General features: G+C 36.0%; 1 protein-coding gene across 13 annotated transcripts in view; it reads right to left on the bottom strand.

Moving 5' to 3' along the window:
• Positions 1-22,581, bottom strand: part of KIF21A (kinesin family member 21A) — a 140,746-nt gene that overhangs the window by 30,242 nt on the left and 87,923 nt on the right. For 4 of the 13 annotated variants that reach the window (XM_037058163.1, XM_037058169.1, XM_037058167.1 and 1 more), the window contains exons 12-23: positions 13,383-13,473; positions 12,844-12,961; positions 12,262-12,444; positions 11,641-11,846; positions 10,467-10,574; positions 7,240-7,308; positions 6,927-7,144; positions 6,627-6,780; positions 5,928-6,122; positions 5,418-5,519; positions 4,235-4,400; positions 3,734-3,754 (exon numbers count right to left, since the gene is read on the bottom strand). In XM_037058163.1, the coding sequence (XP_036914058.1) occupies positions 3,734-3,754; positions 4,235-4,400; positions 5,418-5,519; positions 5,928-6,122; positions 6,627-6,780; positions 6,927-7,144; positions 7,240-7,308; positions 10,467-10,574; positions 11,641-11,846; positions 12,262-12,444; positions 12,844-12,961; positions 13,383-13,473 (1,631 nt within the window). Of the gene's footprint in view, positions 1-3,733; positions 3,755-4,234; positions 4,401-5,417; positions 5,520-5,927; positions 6,123-6,626; positions 6,781-6,926; positions 7,145-7,239; positions 7,309-10,466; positions 10,575-11,640; positions 11,847-12,255; positions 12,445-12,843; positions 12,962-13,382; positions 13,474-17,503; positions 17,543-22,581 lie in introns of all 13 variants that reach the window. The other 9 variants (XM_037058165.1, XM_037058166.1, XM_037058173.1 and 6 more) reach the window with 4 other exon arrangements.

Below are 22,581 nucleotides of genomic sequence, written 5' to 3'. Positions count from 1 at the left end.
CATCACTGCTGTTTCAGAACACTTTAGCAAGCTGGTAAAAAACAGAAGAAAAAGCAAATAAATAAAACTAGTAAAAGTCAGTAAATAAAACAGCCACTGAAAGTGAACGATGTAAAATGTCAGTGAGCCCAAAACATGGGTGCAGGCTTTTAACATACATAGTATTATAACATCATTCCAGAGAACTAAAGGCAGCATTATAAATACACATATTAATAAAAATATATTAGTCACCTCCTTCAGCTTTTAATTTTATATCCTCCAGGTGGACTGTGCACATAGGTCACCTAACTCTTTTCTCTGATGTTTCCTTTCTTCCTCACTACTTAGCAGATGCCAGAGAAATTCAGTAATACTTATACTTGAAAGTATCGTCTAAGAAGGAGCCCATCTAGGACCCACAGAAGGGAGTTCATTTTCTCGAGAGAAGAGAAGAGAACTATGGTCCTGAAGGCAGTGTGTATTTCAAAGCCCACCATCACAGGGAGGCTCAAGGACTTGCTTCACCGATGGATAACTGTGTGCTCAGGTGGCAGAATTAGTTGATGATATAGAAAATGGGGTTATAAAGAAATGACAGGCCTAGCCTTTATTTTCCCATGTATAAATGCGGATTAAGATCGGCTTGTATCGTTTTTGGAGGGAGAAACCAGTGAGAACACTAAACATTACATGCTCAGGAAAAACTACTTAGCTCCTGTGTATGCGTGTGTGCCCGTTTAGAGATGAGGATGGTTTAACATAACCAACCTCGCCAGAGGTCAGAGGCGCCACCCAGACAGTCACCGAATCACAGCCCTTGCCAGCACTGAACTCAGCACGAGCACTACAGTCATCTGGGCGGCAGGACATGCCATCCTCACCATCACACACTCAAGTCCAAGAACATAAATCCAGCCCAGTGCCAGCAGGTGCCTTTTCTCGTCGCCACAGAATGAAAGATGAAGAAAGAGACTTGTAACTCCCAAACGCCTTAAAGTTCATTCATGTAAGTGCAAGATTGCATAATCTCTCTTCACTGGAAGTTGACCAAATATTTTTGAAGTCTTTGAGTCATTTTTTAAAATTATATTACAAAGTAGTATATGGAAAAGAGTTCACCCAGCAGCACGGAAACCGCTATCCTTAGAAAGGCCTGTTCTCAAGGTCAGACTTTGTCTGTTATCTGGAAGCTTGGCTGGCAGAGGGCCCCAGTCACCAGTTAACTAATGAGAGTAGCTCACTGCACCTAGAATTTGTGCAGATGATATGGCTTAGGCCAAACTACCAGTTTCCTTCTGGGAGTCTGGAGTCAGGTGTGTGCTAGACAGAGAGCATCTACGTGGCCAGTCCCCTGGGAAACCTCGGGTGCTGATTTCTCTGGGTGTAAACTTCACACACATGTGGCCGCACTTTAATTCCAGGGGGAAAAGTAGCTTCTGTGCGATCTTCCGTGTGAGGGAGAAACAGTATTAAGGAAGCCTGGACACGGACTCCTCCAGACTCCTGTGTCCTTTTCTCTTATGACACAGCTGTGTATCCTTCCTAGTCTCATGACTCTTTGCTGTGAATATGCAGTATTGTGAGCCCCATGAGTCCTCTAGCAAATATCCAAAGATAGGGATGATCTTAGGAATGCTAACATAGGTAGGGAAAAAAGGAGGGGAAATAAAGATGTTCTTCAAAGGCCATTAGCATAAGGCGTTGGCCCTGGCTCACCCTCTAGCCTTATAAAGTTCCCTCATTCTGTGCCATGTCCTTGCTGCTCCAGAACACCAGTCTGCTTGGACACCTCATGCACACAATATTGTGGCTAACTCACTGCCGAGAGTCACTCTGCTTTGAACCCCCTTCTACCTAGTCTTCTCCCTAGCTATTCTTTCTTTATGTTTCAGCTCAAATGTTACCTCTTCCGGAAAGCCTTCACTGACTCCTCCATTCTTGTTGGGTGATCTCATTCTGTGCTCTCATAACTGCCTGTATATATACCCCAATCACTGTCCTCACTGTGAAGCATCATAATCTGTTCATGGTCTGTCACCCTAAGCAAGGCATCAAGGCCCTAAGTGCAAAATGTTGTATCTTCTTCATCTTTGAATCCCAGCACTCCGCCCAATGCTTGGAACAAAACTAGTGCTCAATAAATGTTGTGTTTTGTTAAGATTCACAGATCTCTGACTGTCTAGCTTCTGTGGATTTACTTCCACTTTTTTTCTCTTTCCGTACTTTTTCTCCAGCCACCTCTGGGCTAGATTTTTGTTCCCAGTGCTTAGGGCAAATTTCTGCAATGAGACATAGGTTAGGTCAGTTAAATGGTACCAACTCTCTGCTTCTGACCCTTCTCGAAGCTACAGAGAGTTGAAAGTGCTTTGAAAGTTGTGAAAAAGTAACACTGCTCATCACATTAGCAGCTTAATGTTTTCGGCACAAAAGGACATCGAAGAGGGCATTGCATTTTTCTTCCAAATAAAAAGAAATCACAGACTAAAATAAGAATTTAGTTATTACTGTAAGTTGGGCCACTAAGAAAGAGAAGAACAAAGAGTTGGAATAGAAAGAAGAAAGGGAGGAGTAAAAGAAATGCACTGATAACACACAGAATGGCAAAAATCTGGTTATAATCCAAAAACTTGGGCAACCCTGGCTAGGATACAACAAACCCCACTTTTTCCAACTGTACTTGTTACAGCTTGAGCAGCTTAAAATTAGTAGCCTTCTATATCTGTAGCATGCAGTTGATCTCAAAAATATTACTTTGAGATTAACATGAAGTAAAAATATTGTAAAAATCATATAGCTTGTGTATTTTATTTGTATCACATCATTTAAAATAAATTCAGATTCACACATTATTTTTATTCTGGTGACACAGAGAAGTAACAGCATTTAATCTTTCAGGAATATTCCTCTTCTTTAGGTCAAACATTTAGAAAACTTTGACAACTGTATGATTGGGGGAAAAAAGTTCAAACCAGATTGCAAAATAATTTTAATTAAATAAAAACTGTTCTGAAATAATCCTTCAGAAAAATCTCAAATAATAAAGTTGCCCCAACGCTCCTGGCCCTCTGTGTGTATAAACACTAAGAGGAGCAAAGCTGTTGCTAGTCGGTGTGGAGTTCATTGAATGCTGTCTCGGTAAGAGAAGAAGATTCGAAATCTATATGCAATGATCACTGAAGCCTCTTCTAATTTACAAATGTTATGATTTTATGTACTGTTTCAATCTCTTCATATAATCCCTGGATGGCTTTATTCTATTTACAATATTAAAATATATGTGCCTTAATTTTACAAAAATTAAGAATAGCTAAGAATCTAGCCAACATATACCAAAGACAAATATATACTAAAGGTATATACCAAAGAAAGCTACTTATGAGGTTGAAACAACAGATGTAAGGTAACAGATATATTTAAAAATAAAAAAGAAACATACACTCCATTTTTTTCCTACAAGAAAAAGAAAGAAGGGCTTACAAAACTGGAGCCATAATTGCAGTTCAAATAATAAAAGAAAAATAAACTAAAGCATACGTCTTTAAACATCTTAAAACTTTTTAAAATCAAGAATGTCTAAGAAAGACAAAAGACTTAGTATGTTTGTGGTTGTGGATACATTTCAAAAAAGATCATGCAAAAAAAACAGTGGTTGCCAATAAACATTTAAAAATAAGATGTACCACAATTAGTGTACATGAACAATTAGTAATTCATGCAGCTGCACAATACACAGAAAGCTAAACATACTTACCTAATGGTACGCTATCTAGATCTGTGTAAATAACAGCAAAAAGGAAACAAAAAGCAATACTCCAATCAAAACAGATCCAATGTTAAGAACTCCCACATAAAACAAGATGATAGTACCATTTATAAGATATGTAGAATAGATGCCATACCAAAAACTTATTAATTTTTCAAGGTAGGTAGCTATGCAGAGTCAAGTAATGACAGTTGGCTAATATAAATAATTTAAATAACCAATTCAGAAACTTGATTGATCTTCTTTATTCATAAAAACTAACTGCTTAGTAATGTTAATTAAGCCTTTTTAAGTTGGTCATCACTTCTTAGAATGACAATAATTAATCCCCCCAAATTTACACATGCATTAAAGAAGGAATAATTAATAAAAGCATATGTAAATATAGCATCTATTCAGTCAAGCTATTGGGAAAAGAGGTAGAGTAAAGCGTACTCAAAGAGCAAAGCTACCATGCAATTCATTTAACTAAAATTTAGTCCCAATTACCTTGTAAAGCGTGGCCTAGTAAAGCATCTAGCTCAGGGTTTAACTCTGCTTTCTCTTTCAACATATGGAATAAGAGTTGGTTTTGTGTTGCACTGGTTATTTCAGTTTGTTTAAGCCGACCTTCAAGTACTTTAATCTGAGCCTCTTTCTGGGCAGCCTGAAGACCCTATAACAACACCAAAAACATAGATAAAATTGTCTCAGGTCACACAAAACCGAATCCACCATACAAAGATCTGTATCAAACAGCAAATGCACATGACATATACATGTTGACATCAGAGAGACCTCTATTCATCTCAGCTCCTCTGCTTACTTAGCTTGATGACCTTGAGAAGTTACCTAATTTTCCTGACTCTTAGTTTTCTTGCATGTAAAATGATATGAATAATACCTATTTCCTAGCATTTGTGAATTAAGTAAGAGAACATCGTAAAAGGTCTAGGCACAACCCCAACATGAGAAAAAATGAGTCAGGAATTATATTCCCCTTCAACATTTAAGTAAAAGTTTCTAAAGGTAACAGAGTAATGCATTCACATTCAAAGAAGATGGAAATGCAACTGTAGTTTTTTATTTCTGATTTTTTTTTCTGAGCTGCAAAGAATCAGAGACATGGAAATAAAGAACAAACTGACAGTAACCAGAGGGAATGGAGGAGGGGAATAATGGGGGGAAAGAAGGGAAAAGGTCAAGTCAAGGAACAAGTATAATGGGCCCACGGACAAAGACAACGGGGCGGGGGTGGGGATTGAAAGTGGGAGGTGGGGGGCATGTATAGGCCAGGGGAGAGTAATGGGGAAAAATGGGGACATTTTTAAACAACTGTAATTAAACAACAATAAACATTGTTTTCAAAAGAATCAGTGTACAACCCAAGTTATGATACCAAATTTGTTTCCATCCCAAGAGATTTTTCTTTTAACTTTTTTCCTTTGTTAGAGCAAAAGAGTAGTTAATTATTCTCTAAATTGTTTTTCTGTTCTAATATACAAACACAATAGATGACAAGTTAATGAACTTGATCTAAATATTGCTAACAACTCTAAAGAAAGGTAAAAGGAATACTTTCTAATTAGAAAGAATCTTCCTTATCACAAAGGAAAGGGTGACTGGAGAAAGATAAACAAAGCTACAATGAATTAATGAAAACTCAGCTTTTCAAAAACGGTGTTGATCTTACCTTATTGATGCCCATTGACAGGAAGTGACCCAGCAGGTAGCGGGCTTCTGTAAGTGTGCAAGCGTTAATGACCGCAGTGACATCCAGCGTTTCTCCTTCTTCCTACATCAAACCAGCATGTGACATGACATTACTTAGAGCTAAGTGTATTTAAACAGAAGGCAAAGGCCTATTGTTTCATGGGTTTATTTGATAGTTTTAGGTTAGCTACCAAGACACCTCAGTATAATGTAAAAATTTCCTACACCAAGAAATACACAGTCTAGTTGAAAAGATAAGACACATTTGAATTCAAGGTGGGTTAAAAATGATGTCTCTTACAATAATAAATAATATTACAAAGTGAGCAGAGCTATGTGAAAAGCAGACAGGGAGGGAGTAGTGTACATACAAAACCTAAGAATCAGATTAAATAAAAAAAAGAAAATCCCTTCATATACAAATTCAAAATGTTTTTAATAATAAAAATACTTTTTGGTAAGGCATTAAACATTTTTTGATATTACAAACCTTTGCTTCTTCCATCTGCATGATGTTGGCTTGACAATCAGAAATACTGTCATTGATGTAATCAATATTAGCAATTAATGACTCCATCTCCTCGTTGATGTTAACCAGATTTTTATCTCCCTCTCCACTCTCCTTCACCATCTTTTCCCTTTTTTTTGAAAGTTTCTCTCTTCTTCTTGTGAGTTCTTCCCGTTGCTGTTGAGAAAACAAGTTGGACTTTAAGAAGTCATATTTATCTAGGACCTTGAGAACATTATGCTAAGTAAAACAAGTGAGTCACAGAACGACAGACACTGAAGGATTCCACTTGTGTGAGCTAAGAGTCAGGCCCACAGAAGCAGCATGAGTCTGGTTGCCAGAGGCTGAGAGAGGAGGAAATGGAGAGCTGCTGTTCAATGGGTATAAAGTGTCCATTTTCAAAGCAAGTAAGTTCGAGAGATCTGTTGTACGTGATCATGCTTATACTTAACAACACTACGCTGTACACTTTAAAAAGTGTTAAGAGTACAGATCTCATGTTACCTGTTCTTAGTGCAATTTTTTAAAAACGATGCTCTTCGACTCACACACAATGTGATCAGAGCTCACAGAGGGAAAATAAACTTTGGTAAGTATTAAATTTACCCAGGGCGCAAATGTGAAAAACTGAAAATTAACAGCCAGCTAAGGGAGAGCATGTCAACGTTCTGCTTTGCACACCTTGAGGAGTCGATTCATGTCGGCCTCCATGTTGGAAATCGTCATTTTCTGCATGATGATGTCGGTGACCCTGCGCTCCAGCAGCTGCCACTTCGTGCGCGCCGTCTTGGAAGTAAACACGCGGCCAGTCAATCCCTTCCTCTGATATTTTTTTCTACAATCATATAAAGACAGACAAACATAATTACCCATGTGCTTCTTTGATTGTGCACTGGAAAATATGCTGCTTTTCATTTAATCCAACACTCAGTAATAAGACCAAAAATATTTCATTAGGAGGAACAGAAGACTCTTGTTGACCTGGTTCCATTTGTCGTGGGCACTGTCGGTAAGGCCTGCACTCTTGCCACAGGAATTCTCACTTTCTGCTGAGCCCCTGCCCTGGATGCGTCTGTTTCTATAGTAGCTGCACTGGAACCTGCGTCCGAAGCAGGGCTGTCAGATGAGCTCAGCTTCCGAGTGACTTTCCCGGCCACTTTATCCGACATGGGTCTCACTTGCCGACGAAGAGCTGTGACCTGAAGTAGCAACAGAGATTGACTCATTCTCTTAGTCTCTAGAAATACATAATTTATCTCAAAGCCAGAATACTTCCTCCACACGGACAACTTGCCTCTTCAGTTTTGCGACGAAGAACCACTTCCTGGTTTCTTTTTTGGGCTTCCAGAAGTCTAAGTTGATGCTATAAAATAATATTGAATGAGTTAAAAATAGTAAACTGGAAGCTACAATACTTCCTATACCTACACTAACATATTTCCAATCCTGCTGGGAACTATAAGAGTTTCAGCAAAATCTAAACTAACAACAGTCTTGCATCCAGTATTACAGATACAGATATTTTATTCTGATAAACACAAATGCGTATTGATATAGCCATTTCTCTCTGAAAACTGAAAGGCTATCTCTGTGACACATACTTTTTGACAGTTGATAAGTCAGTGGTTTTATTAATCTTGCTATATACAGTTTAAATAAGACACATCTATTAAATACATAGGACATGAAAGGGTTGACTGTAATAATGAAATAAATATGCCAGAGATGCCGAGCAAACCAAAAGAAGTCGACACTCTTCAACACAGGAAAAACAGAATTAGGGTTAAAGAGGGTAAGTTCTTTTTTTTACTGCTGCTCAATTACAGTTGTCCCCATTCCCCCCATTACTCTCCCCCACCCTACTCCACCTCCCGCAGTCAATCCTCCTGCCATTGTCTTTGTCCACGGGTCCTTTATACACGTCCCTTGACTTGACCTTCCCCTTCTTTCCCCTGTTATCTCTCTCTGTGATACCTACTTTTATTTAACATACATTTACATAGTGCTTACTGTATACAAGAACTTTTCTAAATGCTTTACAAATATTCTCATGTCATTTCTGTCCGACATTTTGTTTTGCTGGCTGAGGCACACACAGGAAGAAATAACAGCTTAGGCTGTCTTCAGTAGACATACCTCACAATACACACAGTAAATACAAAATCTATTTTAAATATAGGGGAACACAAATTAATTGTATTGGCACTTTAAATAACTTTGAAGGTGTTATTGAGGAGTTAAACATGTTAAAACGTGTTAGCATTGGATACCAATTCATTTCTAGCTCCTCTATATCACAAAGACAATTAATTATGGGTCACTTTAAGCCATTCCACAGGGCTATACTTCAGGAAAGAGTTTTGGATGAAAAATCCTAATTCTGGTTCCGTCATTTACTCACTTCCATGATCTGGCACAGTCCTATGTTATCAGATGAGAATTCTTAGAAACTAGAATTCTGTCTTATCACTGCCATATCTTATTGTCTATAATAATGAATGACATAGAAGCAAAGTTCATAAATCTTTTTAAAATGAATAAATTACCAAAAATTAAAATTAACATACAGTTTGAAACTTGTTAAATTTCTTCCTATTAAAAGTCAAATCTCAAGCTTAGTCATATATTTGTATGGCGTACCACATGAGTATGATGACAACAATTTGGAAAGGAAGACCATGTGCACACAAAACAGCGCAAAAAAGAGGGGGGGACAGGAATCTGCACATTAGTTTTGTATGTCGTTAGACAACCTCCTATCTTTATAATATTGTATCATATGTGATCATATGTTGCAGATAAGATTCCAAAGAGTTCATGGCTCAATATTGATCTCCCTATAGCTCATATGAATTACGATAAAGAAATAAAAAGCATATATTGTAAGGCAATTGTTCCCGTCATACAAGGGTTTTCATTAAAAACAAAATAAATAGTGAAAACGTGTAAATAACCCAAAGGTCTGTCAATTGAGGAGTGGGTAAACAATATGTGCTTTACCCATGCATCATAAAAAAGAATGGACTACCCATATGTGCTTGAAAACATCATGCTGATTGAAAGCCAGAAACAAAATGTGTTACTCCATTTGGAGATAAAATGTCCAGACTAGACAAACCCATAGGGGTAACATGCACGAGTGGTTACCAGGGGCCAGGAAGAGGGTAGAATGGGGAGGGACTACTAAGGGACATAAGGCTTCTTTTTGGAGTGATGAAAGTGTTCTGAAATTAGATGTTGGTGATCGTTGCACAATTTTCTGAATACACTAAAATTTTGAATTGTATGTTTTAAAAGAGTAAATTTCATATCAATTTTAAAAATAGCAGATAGGATAAAAAGAATGGACAATATGTTATAATGTCCTTCTACTTGATTTAATTAATAAAATAGTATAAACAAGGTCTAAAATGCCCAGAAACTGAAAGTGAAAAAATATACTGGTTATTAAAATACATTGATATGCTGGAAAAATAAGAAATAAATAAAGGCGTAAGTATGGGAATCATTTGGTTAAAATATCCACTTTTCTACCTCAGTACTGTCTTCTCTGCCTCCTTAAATTTCATCTTACCTCCCAAAATATCTTTCTATTTCCTGAAATATACTGCATATTCCTGTTTTCTCCAGGGAGGAATTAGAAAATGTTGAGAGAAAGAAAGGAATAAAGGTAAAACCTAGCCAACAATGGAGAAAAGAAGGTTATGACATTCCTTTTAAGGAAAAAAGTCATAAATGAATTAACTATGATGTCAAAAGTTTGGAAAGAAGAAAAACCAAATCAACTATAACCTATAACCCTAACAGAACAACAGGTAGCATGTTGGGATATATCCTTCAAAATTTTCCCTCATTTTAATCAAGCATGCATATTTTAAATGCTACTTTATACTTAATGTTAAATCAGTCATTTTTCATTTTCCTATGCAGTTACCAAACCCTAATTTTTAATGGATGAATAGCAACCTATTAAATGAGATGGACTATAATTTACTTATATATTCCCCCTCCTGTCAAGCATCTTGTTTGTTTTTACTTTTTTCACTATTATAAGTGACTCTAAAATAAAAATTTTAGCACATAACAATTTTTCTTATTTTAGAATATTTTTAGTTTGTGTTCATGGAAGTAGAATTCTCGAGTCAAAGAATGTGAACATTTTTCATATGTCTTAATAAAGCCTCTTCCAGTGAAGCCTGGTTCTTACTCCAGGGACATTTCTAAGACTCTCTAATGCCTTTGGGACCATCCTTAAGTCACTATCTTATCTCCCTAGAGACAACCAGCTGTTCTATGCCATTTTCTTCCATTTCATCACCTAGGAAATAAGTCTTCAATACAACTTATAATAATATTAGTGTTTTGCATACACTTCTATGCACAATACACACTATATAAAATTAATGCTTATTGTCTTTATCCTGTTTTTAAAAGTTACAGTTACCAGAAAATTTCCTTCCACTTATTAAGCAGTTCTGTTCAATGTACAACATTCACATATAACTGAGAAAGCCCACTCACATCTCTTTTACGTTGATCTTTTTTCAACTGAGCAATCTCTCTGTTTCTTCTAGATTCTGTCAATCTGGCCTTTTCTTGTTCCTCTTTCATTTGTTTCATTAGGCGAACCTAGAAAATAAGGTAAATATCCTGTTGGAATTACCCCACACAAAATTCACTGAATAAACCACATGTATAGAAATTAGTTCTGAGACTTTTGAAATTTAACACGGAAATGTGGAGTTCTGCTGTATTTCAAATGGTCAATTCTTATTTTTGTGGAATTAATACATTTATAATATGCTCTATCAAATTGCTCAGTGCTCTATGCATTACATATTCAGTGTGCAGTTGTTCTATGAATGAATAATTGATACTTATTACTAGTAGTTGTGTGACCTTGAATGAGTTACTTAACCTCTTTAGGTTTTGGTTTTTCTCACATATAAAATTGAGATAATAGTTCTATGGCATTAAAATATTAGGAGAATTCAATGAGTTAATATTTGTGCACGGCTTATAACATTGCCAGGCATACAGTAAGCACCTAATAATTTTAGCTATTGTTGTCATTAGCAAATATACAACATAATAACTGACTTTCTTAATAATTTCTGTGTTTGCTATTTTAAGAAAACACCATTGATTTTTATGCCCAATGTTAATAACTGATCCCACAGCAAAAACAGTTCACAGATCAAGATTCATGGACTCTCCTCAGTCAAGAGAAGAACACATGTGCTTTTGTATGCATGGGGATGATAAATAATCATTCACAACAGAAGATAATCCGGAAGTGATATAAAGAAGCCTTTGAGTTTATCTGTAATGTTTCATATCTTAAACTAGATTGTGGATATAGTGTTCATTATATAATTACCTATGCGTTTGTACATATTTGAAATATTTTTTTTGTTTTTGTTAGGCTTATGTAAGAGTCTTAAGAGGAGAGCTGTCTATCAAAGTCCAAGAAGCCCTGTTGGCCGCAGGCTTTTCAGCTACTCTGCAGAACGGCCGGAAGGCTCTGCTAATGGACGACTACAGGAAACGACTTCTAATGCCCAAAGGAAGGGCACCACTGGTAAGGCGGGGTTCCCTTCTTACTGAATAGGACAAAAACCACAATGATTTTTTTTTGTCCCAAATGACTCAAGCATCTTCCACATCAGACTTAAATGGACAATAGAATCGATACCTTTGTCTTTTTCATTTCCATCACATCCTGCTGCAATTTCTTCAATTGCTTTTCATATTGAGACTGATTTTTAAGCAACCGCGCATGCTCTTTTTGAGCTGCCTGAAGTCTCTGCAGTTCTTTATTCATGGCTTGGAGTTTCTTTTCATACTCAGACTTAACTTTTTTGGCCTTTTCTTCTGAGTAAGATTCCACTGAACCTAAATGTCAAAGAATATTTGGATTTGTTTTTTTTGAGACACAGATTTTTATTTCACAGACTTAGAACTTATGACCTTCAAGAACTACCTCCCAAACACAAACTAAAGTGTCTCTAAATCACGTTCTCTAGTATCTACTCTGAACTTGCTTAATTATTGAAGTCTTCTTAATTTAGAAAATGTTTCCAGCATAAATCAGACACATTCACACAATTAACCACAACTTCAGAAAAAAAGAATTAAATAGGCTAAACAGGTACCAGAATAAAATAAACAAAATAAACAACATTTGCTATCTAGACACATTCACATTTTATCTGACTTCTAGTATTTTTTCCTCTAAAGGAAGAAACTATAAAAATTCCATTTTCATGATGTAGTTTGAACTTTAATTGGAATTCAGTATAACTCTTACCCAAGTTCTGAAGCACCTGGTCCCTCTCCAGCTGAGTGTCCCGAATTTTATGTTGCAGCATCATTAGCTTCTCTTCATACTGCTTTTTCAGCGTCTGCAGTCTTTTCTGGCTGTTCTCCAGTTCATCAATCAGTTTTTGCTTGATTGCAATTTCACAAGTAATGTTTGCTAAGTCCGCTTGATAATTGGCTGTTTGTAAAAGAAGAAAATAAAAATACGAGGATGGGCCAAAATATTATAATCTATCTCTCGAGCAAGTGCGCGAAAACTATAATCTCCATCCAGGTATTTACTGAGAACTTATTTTAAAATGTTCTAGATAAAACAAAACTAAAATAGGTGAACAAGATAAACAGTGTTCACATATATCAGGGACAATAGATATTATTTGTACTAAAGAGAAATGGAAATCGCACAATGACTGAATCCAATTAGGGAAGAAACAGGAGCCTTTAAGGGCATCATCCTAGATCAGCAGTTACAAAAGCTGTTTTCATCAAGGATGAGGTGGAGAATGTGAAGACGTTTCTGTCATGTTTTAAATAAGTTCCCGAAGGAATTTGTGTCCTTGCACCAAACTGTAAGTACCTTTTTCATCTGATTCAGAATCTGATTCATCAGAGCTTTCACCCCCTTCAATGTCATCTTCTTCTTCCTCTTCTTCCTCTTCTTCATCGTCATGATCACTCACTTCTTGGTTTTCTTCCTAAAATTCGATTTAGGGCCATGAATAGCACAGTTCTGGCAAAGCAAACTGGTTACCTCATTAACAGAGGCTACTGGAGTGTGAAGTACAGAAGTTCAAAAATTTCACTTTTCATCCATTCAAAAATCATTCCATTACTTTAAGGTTATTTACTTAACAATTTTGTCTTAAGTCAGAGTACTCCATCTCTCATAGTATTCTATCCCCCCGCCCCACACACAATTATTTCACAATGCGCAAAATACAAGTTGCCAATACTTATATTGGCAACTCCTCACCTATCTAAAAAATGGAGGTTCTCAAGAAAAAGTTTAAAATGGATGCACATTAACCACCTCCCTTTTCGTTAGTATAGCTATCAGCCATCAAAGACAACCTAATCTAGGGACTAAAACCTACAAGTTCATTTTCCCATACTTACCACTTCTAATTCATTGTTTTCTCTTTCTGAAATACCCTTTTCTTCTTTCTTCTCTTGATCAGTGTCTGCATTATCCTCTTTACCAGGCACACTTTAAAAAAGGGCGGGGGGAGAGTATGGTATTAAAGTTGAGAGAAAAACAGTTCAGTGTTTTTTCTTTCAGATTTAAAAAAATCATCAATTATTTTGAAAAACAAACTAGAAGAGCTGACTACTTAACTGACCAAAATGATCATGTCTGATGCTTCAGAGGAAAACAGAAATTGCTATTCAACCAATAGTATAGTGATTTATACTAATGAAAGAACAACTTATTTCCAGAAATACTGAGGAAGAGATTACATCCAGGAATATAAGCCCTGATAAGAGAGCTAAGAACTAGTCACAGAAACAGCCAATTAACTAGAATGTAAGCAATTTAAGCTCAAAGGCATTAAAATAAATATTTTTTCCATCTAACTATATAAAATTTTTCTCACCTAAATACAAAGAGGCAGAAACTGCATTTTTATGGGTGTCCTAATACATTTAAGAATAAATGTAAAGATCCAGAATAAGTCTGCCACAGCGCATCTGTCCACCTGGCTGCACCCAGCTAGGCGTCCAGGTCTCCTCCAGTTAGAGCACAGGAAGCTTTCTTCCTAGGCCATACCTACAGCACAGGTCTGTTTCTGATAACCTCACCGAGATGGGTCTTTGCACATCAAAACTGTCTGAAGTTCAGCCTGACCTTTGCGTGAACAGGCCATTTCAGGGTCTGCCACAAGATTCTCCATACAAACAGAAGCTTCCCCTTCAGTTACTGAGTACTAGCAGCTGTTAACTACCCACACACATTAATGTCGGTTAACGGTTCAAACTAAACTAGGTCAGCCCTGGTGGCCCTGAGAAAAAGAAGACTCTATAGTGAGCAAAGGTTTTGCACACTTAATCATTTGCCCCTTTTAGGGGTTTAGCAATCATAACCAATTAGGCACAAAAGTTATACTTCTATACACTAGACTCACACATTTAATCAGGCAAGTAATATGAAGAAAAGTTAACTTTAAATGAATCTGCAGGTGGAAAATTTACTCTTGTGCTATAGTAACATTTTCAAATTATTAAGAATAAAAAGCATATTTGAATAAGGCAATATTTTCCAAACAAAATCCCTCTTAGAATGAGTTTAAATACTCTACCATAATAAGTTTATAACAGCTACCATTTCTTTTAGATATCCTGCTACATTAAATAATTTCCCTAATAAATAAATGTTTACAGTTGACTAAAATTTTAAACTTATTTAGGCTCTGTTATTATCATTATTGACCTCTAATGTTTATAGGTCCCAGTTCTCATTGATATCTTCATACTCACACAAGAGAAATTATAAATACTTTTCCTTTATATGTATTTTTCAGGGTTCTTAATTTAAGTTTATGGATTACCTCTTTAGTTTCTCTCTTCCCCACGAGACTGCAAGCCTCATGAGGGCAGGGATCATGTCTGTGTGGCTCACTATGACATTCCCAGCACCCAGAGGATGTGCATCATAAATGTGCAGGGCATGTCCACTCTACGAATCCCTATGGCTGCCCATAAATAGGCCTGTTTGGCACCTATGCTGGCGTTCAATTGTGATTGGAAGATGCATAAAGAAGGATGGAAGATTAACATATCTCTACAGTGAGGAGAAACTAGCAGTAGGAATATTGACAAAAACAATCTTAACTGCAGAGGAATCAAGTATATTATAATAGGGTTCCATGAGTGCTGTTAAATCATTTTGCTAGAGGAAAATACTGCATTTACTGAATGCCTGTCTTACATCACTTGTACTATAGTAGGGCTGCTGATTTCCCTCCATCCTGCAATTCAAGTCGAAAATCTAGGAAGAAACGCCCCCTTCACCCAACCATTCCCCTCAAAGGTCAGTACCATACACTCCAACAGTGCCATACTGGAGATACAGGACGAAGGTTAAGGGCTAAGAGAGGAGACTGTGTTAGAAAAGATACCTCCCATCAGCATTCCCCACTCCCTCTCCTATGCTGTCTGCCTTCCTCACCGGCCACTGTTGCAGCATATAATTTTTGTTTTTATTGATTCCTTCATTACTTCAAGTTCTAACCCAAGTTCTTTTTTCCTCAGGTTTATACCCACAAAACCACTTTATTCCAAATCCTTGACCCAACACACCTTCTTCCTCCCCCCATTATCCAGTGAAATACATGTTACTTTTTACTTGACATAACATTAGCTCACATTATAAGCTGTCTGTGCCAATTCTGATGCAGAAAACTCAGTAGTTGTAACTTTACATTATTAATTGACCTTTACAAATCACTTAAAACTTGCGGTTTTAAAACAGACATTGATACTTTATCATTATTGTACTTCGAATATTCAAGTTTTCCTCAATAAACGGGGGCAAACTGATATAGAAATAACCAGCTAAGAAGCCATTAAAGCTACCTAAATCTGCCCTTTACACAGATTCAGAATCTCGGAGCTGGGAGGAACACTAGTGCTCATGTGGTTTAACCCCTTTAACATTTGACAACCAGTGTCAACATTTCTGCTAACAACCAAAAAAGAAACTGTGGCCTAGGTAAATCAATCTATTCAAGGGGACTACAGCCAGGTACCACACCCCAGGCCAGCATTCTAGAAGCTGGCACCTGAGGTTCGAGCCAACAGATAGGGAAGCATCAGCATCATCCAGGAGCCTGTTAGACAGGCAGAGCCTCAGGCTCCACCTGGGTCCCACCGGATCAGAATCTTCACCTTACCAACCCCCCTTGGTGATCTGTACGCATATTCCTGTTTGAGAAGCCCTGTCCTAGAGTATCAAACAGTTCTGCTTTTGCTACCCTTCAGGGATGAGACAAAAGTTGGAAGCAAACTATCCACTAAGTGCATTTAAAGGACTTAAATATTTTAAGGTGGGAAAAATTTTCCACATCCTACTTTAACTAGATAACTTATTTCAAAACACAGAAAAAAGTTCACATTTTTATGCCTTTAATTCCAATGACAAACATAATGTTCTAGAGATATACAAATCAAGTGACTGAGTGTAACTCCTGGACAATTAGAATTGTACTACAATTATAAAATACTTCGAATAAGTTGTAGAATTATAGAACCAGAAACTTCAGAATATTATATTATGTATAGAATATAATTGTGAAATGTAACTATTAAATAATATCAAGAAATTTTCATTTTTAAGCTTTCATATTTATAGTAAGACATTAGTTTACCTAATTGTTGCATAGTAAATATCCTCAAAAAGTCTATTTTAAGGGAGAAATTTCTGAGGTGGTGCTTCAAAATACATAAATACTATTAAAACTAGTATATTTTCTTAATAATTTTGTTTATATAATACAGAGTTTTGTTTAGAAAAATCTATGCAGAGAAATTCTTCTAGGAAGTAAAACACCACTTGACGCTGGTTTGAGAACCACAATTCTGAATGAGTGAAAACTGAAATGTTTTTTACATAGAGAAATGCGCTTCTGACTTCTGCTCAAATTTCAAATGTAAAAACAGATCTTTGTTTCTGACGCTCACTTCAAATACTTTTTGAAACACTGGTTTCCCCAATTCAACCTTAAAAATGCGTTCTAAATCTTATCTGTAGTGAGGCCACAGTTTCCTTTTGCTTTGTTGCCATGTTAATGTTGTCTTTCAACAAAGACTACACCAAACAGGAAGAGGAGAGAGCCCACCCATGACTCAGCACGGGCTGACCAAAAAGTCAACTCCCACCCAACTGACAATTGGCCCGTCTGCTCACAAGTTTCTGAAAGATGCATTTTGAAAGTCAAATGAGGCTTGGGGTCATTTTTAACCTAAAAAAGGTATGTCTCCTTCATAATTATGATAGTTTATTCTGAAATCACATGAAATTGCCTGAATTCTAATTCGTATAACTAGTCGGGGGTTTTCTACTCAAAAAATATTTTTAAAAATGTATTTGGCATTTTTAATTTCACAAAACCATCATTACTTTTAGGAGCACCAAGCTAATCTAGTCTGAAACAATCTATAATTCTACAACACATTTCTCTTTTAATGGCAACTAAGTATTTAAATGACATTTTAATTAAAAACCTGGGAAATATTCCAACCTTCTGTCTTCTCGATTGCTTTCCTCAAGTTTCTGTAGCCTTCAAAATCAGGAGGCACAGTATTGGAAGGCCAAGCCAATGAAGAACAAACCAGACAGTAAAAAGCGAGAGTGGTAAGAAGGTAAAAATGAAACATGAGCTTGAAGACTTTAAAATAAATTTTAAAAGATATCATCAAAGGACAATACACAGTAAAAAGGCAATACACTTTGTATGAATAAAAAGTAAGTAGAAAAACAAGCAGCTTTATATCTAAGAAGACTATATATAAACTATCAGTTGAAGCTACTTAGCAATAAAATGTGAAGTCTCAATTTGTATAAGTAGTAGGAGTGCAGAATGCCATTTCTTTTTAAAATCTGAAATGGATCAATTTTCTCAGTTTCCCACAAAGACCTACTTTCAATAATATTTTCTGCCTTCTAGATCTTTACAAAAGACCTTTTCATGGCATCATTAAAGAACGTCAAACAGTAATGCCTTTATACCAGAATATGAAATTACCATTAATGCTACATACTATTTCTACTTGAATATATTACATGTGAACATCACTACATGAAAAAAATCCTATTTCAAAATTATACATGAAATGGTATCACAGTCAAATGAATATATCAGTGAAAAAATGTAATTTCATCAACTGAAATTTAAAACCTCATAATATCACTGTACTAATATTAAAAACAATCAAAAGGACATCTAAGGCAAAGGTGGCAATAAAATGGGAAATGTAGTACTTTCCATTAGTAAGATTATAGTTTGATTAGAAAAGTATTAAAAACTATGAGTGTGTATTTAAATGCTTTGAAACACATTTACAGAATTCTGACTGTGCAGAACTGGGCATCTTCACTCAATGGAATGTACTGAATGCCAACATTTGTCATGGAGACAGGAAGACAGATATGCTAGGCTCTGAAGAAGCATAGAGCAACTTTGATACGGCCCACTTTCTGCTCAGAATTTCAAAAATGTTTTCCAGAATCATCAACATTTAGAGACGGAGTCTTAGATATGCATTATTTTATCAAGCCAGTTCTCATTTTAATTTTGTAACAATATGTGCTCACATACAATTTTTATTTGTTGGCCTGTGATTGTTTTTCTTACATACTTATATACTGCTATTGCAAGAGGAGACTAGCAATCTTTCTGAGAAAAACAGCCAACAGAGTGATATTCACCAGGGATCAAAGGTGCAGTATAATGGCTAAAAAACTAAAGTAAAGCCATTGCCTAAGAAATTTGTGTGGCTAGAGTTTCAACCTGACACCACTAAATGCAAATATAATGCAGTCTGATGAATAAGTGAAGTTTTTATTTACAATGTGAGTCATTTAAAGCTAGATATCCAAAAATGGGGATAAATGTGTGAATCACAGATTTTCTTTATCCAAATACATAAAAAATGCAAAAATATTTTATTTTTAATCCAGGCTTATACTGATGATAATGAGCTACAATGGCTCAAAAGATATGTTTCACTGGCAAAGAAAGGAACTTTTCTATTTTCAATATGAAGACTTTTTGCCTTACACAAGAGAGTTACATTAAAATCTATGAATGATACGTGCTAATAACTAGATGAACTTTAGATGCCTTTCCAATCGCCTTTTTAAGAAAAGCTTTGCAACCAATAGTTCAAAAAGACAGTAGAGGGTCAGAGAAATAAACTGACCCTCCACTATAATTATAAACTTCTCCATAATTTAAAGTAGTTCAGTTTTTATTTCATTCAGTTACATTATAATACTTCCGCACCAGGGGTGGAGAGCAGGAAGGGAGGCAGGTGCAAATCCTGCTGACCATTCTAAAACATGTATGTAACTGAAAAACAAGCAGTATCATCTATTCGATCATTCTCCCGTATTTTCTTCCTGCGTAGACCTATTTTACAGGTCAACAAAAAAGGTAGAAGAGCAAACCTTAAAACACCACATATCAGCTACTGGTTGTAGCTTTCATAAAGACTTTGATGCCAAGGAGGGTGAAACTTGGATGTAAAACAGACCTTTGACATCCACCTCGAACACAGAAGCACTCACATAAAAATGACCCAGTCGCTGCTCTGCCTACCATAGCTACCAGAACCAAAAAGTAACAGCACGAAACAAAGTAGATTAAAAGGTATGGAGCTTCTAAAGAATTTGTGGGGATTCTGTGGGGAGGAAAGAAAGCAGTTATGAGAACCAGGACAGCCTAGGAAAGTGGAACCCAAAAGTCAAGCCCTAGACAAGTTTAGAAATTCTCAGCCAAAAGGTGGTAAAAAAAACTCTTTCCTGCATGACCTAATTTTTTTTCTCAATGGGGTTGCTGCCCCAAATTTTAGTATTTGGATTAATGCTTCCTCTTTCAAAATTACAAACGTCCCTAGTAAAGAAGCTTACTGGTTCTAAGTCATTTCCACTGGCATGAATTCCTATTGTCAGATGGCTTTGCTCCCAAGCTTGAATGTAAAGAGATAAGAGAGCAGATGATCCTGAAAGTGGGAGAACTCTGGGTTGGGTAGACAGACTTACATGAGAACTGACTGTGTAAGGGACGAACAGACCAGGCAGCACAGGGACACAAAGTGTCAGTAGATGGGAGTAAGAAAGAAGAACTAAGGCAGAAGCTCACATTTTCCTCCACAGGTTGGCTACACCTGTGAGAGTGAAAGTTTCTTTCCCCTTTCTGTCTTCTCCTATTCCCGTCTCGAATTGTTGTCACCATACTGTAAAGTGGGTAAAAGTCATTTTATGTGAGTTAGGACACTTGGACACTATGTCTTTATAAACACTTTCTAGAGAAAAAACTAGTTCAAGTTCCAAACAATTTTAATTGAACTTACTGTATATGTAAGGCTGAGGCAGATTTTGTAAAGTCTCTCTGATAAATGAAATAAATGAATATGAAACCTGTGACACAGCTGGACAAAAATCCAAAGAGGAGCTGATAGCCTCCAGAGAGTTCCTGTGGAGGACTAGTCGCTGATGCCTGCAAACCGGACATCCTTCTCAACACTGCTGGGAATCTCTGTTTATTAACAGTTTCTATTCTTTGGCTACAGTGAGAGTTTACTTACATTTTAAAACAGAAACATTCAACTAAATGTTATTTGGATCTACAGCTAAAAGTTACTGATGACAAAATCTTTATCAAGCTTACTAAAATAGTATTGGCTTTCATTTTTTTAATCCACAGCAAAGTTTAAATAGTGTAATAACAAACTGTGTTAAATTTTACAAATTGATATTTGTGGCAAAGTAAATTCATAAACTGGTTCTAAAGACTTATAGTTATACAGTCTATGATACCGAAGACCATTTTTCCTAGGTTCACACTACATTATATGTTAGTTTTACAAAGGCACAGTATAGCATATGTGTGATAATGCTTTATAAAGCGTGTTTAAAACACTGCATAGGAGCTATTATAGTATGTGTTAATTTGTTTTTCTCATTTCAAAGCTATCTTCCACTTTTTTCACAGATTAAAGTAACATCTCTCACTTTATTTTATCTGGCTTGTTCAGTTTTTGTCAGAAATTTTTCTTTAATCTCATATAACTTTTTGTTAGAAAATAACTTTTTTCACTTGGATTTTTATGTTTAAATCCAGTTACTTGATGAATTCTTAATATTAAGTCTGCTATTATTTTTATCTTTATAATTATTGCATCTAAAAGAATCACTAAAATAGCCATAATTTGTCACTTTATAATGACTATTTTAATATTTTTCTCTTGAAGTGATTTCAAAACAATAGAGACAAATCGTAACAAAATATCTTTCCTTTAATGCTATTTATCCGTCAAAATGCTTACAACCCTGCACTATCACAAAAATGACCTGCATCAGAGGTTTTAGTTTGGGACACCTATGGACACTACAAGAATGCCCAAAACTGCCTGTGTTTTCATTGCTTTTTTTAATTACTCATATCCAACAGTGATTTAGGTAATGTCTCTAAATTTAACTCAAAAGGGAAGAGAGAACCAGCTCATGACCTTGAGTCATAGAACCTTGATTATACTTATTCACGAACGCCAATCACCTGACCCTTAAAACACAAGTCATAACCTTTGACGTTCTGACTAACCACAGAACTGGATTCTATATGTAAATGGTAAGTCATGTGCACAAGTCTCATTTTTATCCAAGCAGCATGTTGAATCACATTGGTTTCAATAATTCGATAATCATTATTTCTGTCTCAATTGCCCTACCTACGAGGGGCTCATAGATGTCTCAATGCTGCCATAACCAGCCACCCACGGAACACCCCTGCTAAGACATTAGCAACCTCAAGAAAGCAGTTTCAACTGCAATGCCTCCGGACCACAGATGTGCAACTCTTTGTTTGAACTATTTTGATCTTTTCTTTTTTAACTCAAGGACACAGAACAGAATTAATGTGAAGAACTTTATCTCCAATAACTTTGACCAACTTTTTTTATTTGATGGAAGAAATGCCCGGTTGCCTAAAATAAATTCCTAAATAAACTAAGCAAAACAATGTACACCAAATGTCAATAGTAATTCTACAAAGCTCACCCCTTGTAACAAATCATTTCACAATAAGATAGCTTTGCCTAGTTTTGAATATCTAGCCAAAAATGCTTAAAATTAATTTGGCAAGTTCAAAATATATTTGACTGCACTATAGATTCAGTATGTAAAAGTGTAAAGTATTTATGAGTATTTAACCATTCACATATTACAAGTGGTCATATTTTTATTTTCCTCCTCTTCTTTGCACCCAGTTGATTTCAGAAGGAGATATTATCAGGATGCAAGGAAAAGACAGCCTAGAACAGTGGTGAAAAGCTGAGTAACTCCTTGTTGGAAGATTCAGATAATAAATAACTTTCACATAATCAAGTTAGAAGCCCTGCAGGAAATACTTGAGGCAGCAAATGATATTAAGTGACAGTCTGATGGATTAGTTTAGCCTTTAGTTAAACTAATCTAGACAGGAATTAGAATATATCCACGAGACTTTAATTGCATTAGAAAATGTGGAAAAAATGAAAACACTGAATTATAATGATACAGCAAGCTTTGCAGAAAAGAAAGATGAATGGAATGCAAGAG

This window comes from Sturnira hondurensis, unplaced genomic scaffold (assembly GCF_014824575.4).
Source record: "Sturnira hondurensis isolate 20B ecotype Veracruz unplaced genomic scaffold, ASM1482457v3 Scaffold0009935, whole genome shotgun sequence".
In the NCBI taxonomy this organism is placed as follows: domain Eukaryota; kingdom Metazoa; phylum Chordata; class Mammalia; order Chiroptera; family Phyllostomidae; genus Sturnira; species Sturnira hondurensis.
The sequence above is the reverse complement of the archived record's forward strand: the minus strand, read 5'-3'. Positions and strand labels throughout refer to the sequence as shown.